At 45.8% G+C, this 6980-nt stretch overlaps 1 protein-coding gene across 9 annotated transcripts in view; it reads left to right on the top strand.

Moving 5' to 3' along the window:
* The first annotated feature begins 2617 nt into the window (after nt 1-2617).
* Nucleotides 2618-6980, top strand: part of SNAP91 (synaptosome associated protein 91) — a 63401-nt gene continuing 59038 nt past the window's right edge. For 8 of the 9 annotated variants that reach the window (XM_079326868.1, XM_079326867.1, XM_079326865.1 and 5 more), the window contains exon 1: nt 3385-3678. In XM_079326868.1, the coding sequence (XP_079182994.1) occupies nt 3549-3678 (130 nt within the window). In that variant the 5' untranslated portion in view covers nt 3385-3548. Of the gene's footprint in view, nt 2896-3384; nt 3679-6980 lie in introns of those variants that run through there. The other variant, XM_079326860.1, reaches the window with a different exon arrangement.

Here is a 6980-nt window from a genome sequence, read left to right as displayed (position 1 = left end):
TGCTTGAATTAACACTTCAAATTTAGTTAAGAATTATCTTTGTGCCTCAAAGTGGCAATTCAGTTTGTCATTAATACATCTCCTTTAGGTCTTTAATTTTTAAGTTGAAAGCACAGTTACGAAGAGTGAAGAAAGGCATCACCGATTCTGTGTTATTTTTAAGAGCAAGAACCCTTTCTAGCTGTTTATATGGCCCTCATCTAGACCTCCACCAGCCAAGTTGTGAACCTGGCTTTCACAGAGCCAGCACACCAGGCAACTTCTTGGGACTTCATCTAAAACTATTCTGTGAAATGGCAACCCCAGCTCCCCAACTGTTTAGTCCTGGACAGCTCCCTCCAAGGTGTATCCTTATTTAAGATGGCTACTACTTCCTATGTGGCTTTTATTACAAACATGAACTGTTTGCTGGAGTTGGGTTATTTTTGGGGGAGTGGTGGTTGGTTTTAAATCCAAAAGGAATACATCTTCAGTAGATCACATCCCTTCCTCTGAATTTAAAGACTACTGATGTCTTCTTGTCTAACCTTCTTAAGGCACCTTAGGTTTTCATTAAGAAACTGCATACATTTTAAGGCAATGGTACAGATTATCTGACTTATCTTTTGCTTCAATATTTTGTATTTTTTTTTTATATGAAAATATAAAATTAGCTATTAACACCACAATTTTTGGTGACACAGATTAGAATCTATCTATAACAGTTGTGATGTGAACTGTTGATAACAATACAGACTAGTTCAGAAAGACTAGTTCACACTGAAGATGTACACTAGACATTAATAAAAGTTGCACCACAAATTAAATACTTTGACTAGCATAAAGTTGAAAACTATCCTGCTTGCAGGAATTAAAAACATTCTAAATTTCTGCTGTATGGAGTCAACAAATTCCAAAACAGTTTGTGTAGTTGGTTTGGTTTTGTTTTTTTTTTTTCCTTCTGTAATATACTAGTTATAAAGGAAATTCTTCTTTTAAAGTCAAGCTGTTCTAAACTCCTCTCAGCATTACCAAGAAAAGTTCAGAGTCACTCTAAATGCCAGTAATGGAACATGAAGTATCAGTAGATCCCAACTCTTTCTTTCCTCTGAAATCAATTGGGAGTATGACCCCAAAAAGTGCTTGTGAATTACAGAAGAAAAATTGTTTGTGTGCCTGTGCTAAGACGTGCTTCTAGCTGCCACAAGCCATGTCATTACTGACGAATTCCTAGGAATTGGAGTTAACATTTCTGTGGAAACAGAAACAATTTCTGAGTATTACTAAAATTTGTTCATACTTGAACAGTGGACCATAGTAATGCTAAAGAGCACAGTATTGTCTTTCTGTGCAACTCCAAGGTTTATCTATTTGCTTCTCATTATGGAACAGAGCTGAGGAGCACATAGGAGAGTCACTCTTACAGGAGCATTTGGAGTTTGCTGATTGCTGATTGCTAACAGCGATACACTTTACATCTTTTTTTGCTACATAGTCAAACACTGTATTTGAGAAAACCTTTGAATCTTGAAATCCAGAAATCTCTATCTCCTCTGCAAAAAAGAAGGAAATCTAACTAGTATTGAAAATATACAAATCTGAGCACCTGTCTTCAGTGGCTCAAGGCACCATTTTACAGCTATTTTGGAAGAGATTTCCTGCAGTAAAGAATACCTTGAACTTTTGAGCATTATTTTAACTATCATTCCCAAGCTTTCAGGCTACCTAAGATTTTAAAATTTCCGTGTCATTAGGTAAAAAACAAACAACAAACAAACACACAAACAATAAAACAAGGAAATAAAGAAAATAAAAAAGGAACAAAGAAGAAGTTTAAAAGCTGCTGTTTCATACTGTCACAGACCTTGCCTGTGTTCTGCTCCTGATATAACAAATAAAAATGGTGCCGTATGTCTTTGTATGCAAAACAACCCAATTATCACTTTGTGTGCACGACTCTTCAATACTGACTGTACGCAGTGTTTTCTCAAACTAATTAATCACATGTGCTGACATCGTCTTCTGAAATTTGTTCTACCGGTGGCTGGAAGTAATTTCTACCAGTGCCATGTCGTTTAGACCCCACCCACTTAAATCACTTTACTCCAAAACTAAGTTCAGTCAATTTATGGTAATATATGTACACCACATTTCCCAATACTCCACGGATCACTCCGGAGGCTTCAATTACACAATAAAATTGTTAGCAATATATCCTCCCGAGTGTGGTTGGGTTGTAACCCAGACCCTTAGGGTACCTTAGATAACAGAGGGAAAACCCTCCTGGGGACATATTTGAGATGTTTCAATAACAATAGCATCATAAAATTCTGGAGAAATCTAGTCTACGAGCAGTTTTGGGATCCCCCAAGGCATTATTTTAGGCGTTCACGACAGGACCGTGATGCTGGCCGGGGAAGCACCGGCGGCTCCGGCTCCCCCCGGTCGGGGATGCGCACCGGGACAGCGCCGGGCGGGAGCAGCTCCGGCCGTGCCCGCCGCCGGCCCGGGAGCGGGGAGCGGGGAGCGGGGTCACCTGACTGCGCCGGGCCACCGATCTGCGGCGGCGGCAGCGCCGCTCGCTCCGCTCCGTCCCGCCCTCTGCACCGGGCTGGGGGCGGCGCTGCTGCGGCAGTAGCGCGGGGATTAGGCTGCGGGAGGATTAAGCCGCCGGCTGGAAATAGCAGCGTCGGCTCCCGGGCGTGGACGCCCAGCGCATCCCCGGCGGCGGAGGCGGCGGCGGGAGGGGACAGCCCGCCCGGCACCTGGGGCTACCGGGGCCGGGGGGCCGGGGGGGGCTGCTGCGCCGCGGGGCGCCTCGCCAGCGGGCCGGGCCGGGCAGCGGCGGCGGCGGGGGCCGGCAGTGCCCTCCCCGGAGCGGCGGCAGGAGGACGGCAGGGAAGGACGCACTGACAGGTCGGCCGCTGGCGCTCGGTGCATCCCGCTGATTCCCCTCGCCGGGATGCTGCATGGCGCTGGGCGCCGCCGCCGCCGCATCCAGCGGCGCCCCGCTTCCCGGCGCGGCGGGAGGGGGGGGGGGGTCCCTGTCGGGGTCGGGGGTGGCGGCGGTGGGGGAGGCACCGGGAGGGCAGAACATGGCGCAACGGTGCCATAATCTGCCATCATCGGGGAGCGGCGGCGCGGACGCCGCAGCGGGGCCGGGGCGCGGCGGAGGCTCCCCCGTGGGGCGGGCGCTGCCCGGGCAGGTGCGGAGGGCTGCCTGCCTGCCCCCCATCCCGGCGGCTCGCACCCTATTCGTGTGCAGCCTCCTGCAGCTGCCGGCATTATTTCCCCTTCATGCGTTCCTCGCAACGCCTAAAATACCCTTCTTCCTGCCCCGGGCGGCTTCTAGCGAGGCAGAGGCTTACACAACGGGGCGGGGGGGCTGCGCCTCGGGAGGGGCCGGGCTGCCCGGGGGAGCATTGTGCGTGTGGCGGGGCGGAGTGCCCGTGTGCCCGTGTCCCTGCCCGTGTGCGTGTGCCTCCCCCGGCCGCGGACCCGGCATCCCCGCCTCCCCTCCGTGTGTTTCGCCCCTGCAGAGCAGGCAGCAGCCAGCACGCCGTTCGAAGATGTCGGGTCAGACGCTGACAGATCGCATCGCAGCTGCTCAGTACAGCGTTACGGGATCGGCCGTAGCCAGAGCCGTCTGCAAGGCCACCACGCATGAAGTGATGGGGCCCAAGAAGAAGCACCTGGACTGTGAGCATCCCTTTTTGTTTCCGCAGCTGAGGAGCCTGCCCGCAGGGCACTGTAGTGGGCCTTTGAGCCGGATGGCTGTCACGCTTGCTCTAATCCAGCTTGCAAAGCATGAGGGTGATGGGAAATCTCCAGGAGAGGATGAGTTATTATTGCATTTCTTCTCTTATTGCATAATACTGCTCTTTCGGCCATTTTTTTCCTCATGACCTCCCGCCTTTTATCCAGGAAGACAGTGGAAAGAGCACCTTATGGAGCAGGGGCTTGGGAAGAGGGGAAAGAATCAGACCTGGGGCAAAATGGACACACTCTTGTCACTGCCTGCTTCTGTCAGATTAAGCTAGGGTGAGATATACATGATATAAAAGGTATTCCCAGAGCTGGCCAAGCACCAGTACGAGTAGGGGCATCTCCACAGCAATGTATCTCCACTTCTGAAGAGGTTTGGATGATGGTGTGCTTAAATGCAGAGGCTCTGGGATAATGCCGTGCTGTGGATTGGGACAGCCTTTGAAGAGTTTAAGGGCTATTGCTGAGGTACCAAATATCTGACAGCAGCTTTGTGAGCTGTCCAGTAATTTGCATCATGTTTTATTAAAGATGGTTGTTGGCTTTATCTCAGATTTTTGATGTATTCCAGACTGGCATTAGCTAGTTAAGGCATGAAACAAGTTTGAGGCAAGACATTTATTGGAAAACAATGTGCTAGTCATGTTTCATCCTGAGTATTTCATTGCAACTGTCAGCCCCTGCTTGGAGACACCAAGTAGAAGAACGGTGAAAAAATTTGGTTGTCTGATGTTAATTGGCCTTGTTTACCAGTAATATCTCTGTCCAGCATTGAACTTGGCAGATCAACAGCAGGTGTTAATAGCTAAAACTAAGTGGGTTCCCCATGGTTTTTTTGGACATGGTAAGAAGCACATTCAAGTGAAGATCAGCAGGTTTTATACCAGGCAGTCTCTTGGCTGCTGGCCATTACTAAGTAATGCTGGTGCAGGTGTTTGTAAGTACTGTTCTGATGATGCAGTATTTGTTAAAAGGAGGTAGCATTACTTCTGGAAAATAATTCCAAATTTCACTTCTATTGACTTTGTAGCTTACCCTCCAAGTAACAAACAGCAGGCTGGTCTTTCAGTCCATCTAGATGCTCTTGTGTATGTGTCCAAGAAATGCTGATATAAGCAGCATAGAATGACGACTCACTGGAGTCTAAACTGTTGTTTAAGTAGATAATTACTCTTGATATCACGTATTCTGTCATGTTTTCTTGTAGATTTTAAAAAATCATCTTGGTTATTGATGTCTCTTCTATCTTGTTGTTTGGTAGCCGTCAACACTTTTTAATCTGTAGGCTGTGTCTGGACTGTCCTATACAGACTGTATCTATTCCTAGAAGCTTTGGCTTAAAAAAAGCATAGCTCATGTATTTGAAAGCATGCTGTGTCTATGTGTGTCTGTGTTTCTGTGTGTAGATACATATATAAATAAAAGTCCTATCTGGCAGGATACAAGTGTGGTAGAAGTAATCTACCAGTAAGGAGTGTAAAGGGTTTGTGTTTGGATATTGGTGCTAATATGACTAATCAAGAAAGTGGATGTACTGGAGACAGAACCCAGTAGAATTCCACAGAATTTCATACCTACCTGCATGCCACACATAAAAGGAGAAAAATAGTTCCAATTTCCTGGGAAGACAAATACCTGCTCTTTTTGTTTTTTCTTTCTTTTTTACAAGCTGTAAACAACAGCTCAGAGTTTAATTGTTTGGGTGCATTTCAAGTTGGATAAGTTGTATTTGAAGATGTGAAGAATGAAAGGTGAAACTTCCCAGTGCTTTGCAATAAGTTTTATGTCAAGATATAAAGGATTTAGACACTTCAAAATTCAGGTTCTGGAGAGTGATGGTTGGAGTGATGCATTATGGAGAGCTGTAATTCTGGTATTGATGCTGAGGTTCTGTGTCCTTGGGGAACTCCATAATTTTATTTAGTGTCTTAGTGGCCAGGTGTCAAGTCACACAACCTCTCTTCCACTGCCCTACTTAACAACTGGGCTTTGTAAATTAAATTGAGAGATCAGCTGTTTAACGTGGGTTAAGTAGTCCTGTAAGGATAGGATACAATGATGCATGTTCTTCTATGTTTTCTGCAGAAGATAATAATTCCAGAGGGTTATCATCTATTTCCCTATCATCTATCTCAGACAGAGATCATAAGTGACAAGGTGAAAGGTGATGTGAGAGGAAGGGAGAAAGGAATAAAATTAATGTCCTCTGTGTAGAAAAGCTAAGCTGTTAAGTGTTTACTTTTGTGTGGTTTTCTGTACTTTGTGTAGCTTTCAAATGCAGGCTGCAGTACAGATGCTGCTGTCTTTTGGCATGGGCTCTCAGTTCTGGACAGGCTGGTCGTGTGAAGGAGCACTAAAGTATCATTTGGTTGCTATCTTATGCTTGTTAACAGGATTTACCATTTTCTTGAACTCCAGATCTCATACTAGTGAATTTTCATCAACTGCTGGAAGTTGTGCCAGATGGCATTAAATGAGCTTCTCAAGTCCCTGTGGTGGGAAAAAGAATGTAAATCTGTGATTCTCTGATGGTTTGGGACAGTTGAGCTCTGACCATTTTGGCTTACAAAACTGTTGTCATCCATGATGATATGGACTCCTATCCCTCAGCTAACCAATGTTCATTATCTAAATTATTATTCCTGTGAAGAAATGGGGAATTAGCAACTTCATTTTGATGCAGTGGAAAGGGCTTTTGCAGAGTAAGTGAATGAGGCATATGGGCTGCATTAAGGATGTGTAAACTTACAATTCAAGTGGGAAGGCAATACTTGTGCACAACACAGGAGTTTGATTCTTAGAATTGTTCTGAAAGATATGTTAGGGCTTCACCAAGGGTTGAATTGTGTGGGCCAAGTAAAAGGTTGCTTCCAGCCTCAAATGGGAATGACTCTGATGGTATCAACAGAGGGAGATGCTTTTGGAGAAGGGAAATAACATGACTTCCAAATGTGAAAATGCATGATCGATGAGGGAAAAGTAGGTAGATCTCAACTAAGCTCTTTCTATAGGGTATCACTCAGAAACAGACCTTCAAGCTTTCATTTAGGGAAGTGAATTGTAAACTAGTGAGGTTGTTGCATTTGCAGGTGGTTCTAACAAGTTCGTTTGTGAAAATTGTAGAAATGGTTGGGATTTTCCTTGATTTATTTTGCTGAGTTGATTGCTTTGCTGCAGGAGGAAGTTTTGCAGTGTGCATTCTGAAAAGACCACGTGTGTCTCCTTACTTCTTCAAA

The sequence above is a fragment of the Erithacus rubecula genome (assembly GCF_903797595.1).
Source record: "Erithacus rubecula genome assembly, chromosome: 2".
In the NCBI taxonomy this organism is placed as follows: Eukaryota; Metazoa; Chordata; class Aves; order Passeriformes; family Muscicapidae; genus Erithacus; species Erithacus rubecula.
The sequence above is the reverse complement of the archived record's forward strand: the minus strand, read 5'-3'. Positions and strand labels throughout refer to the sequence as shown.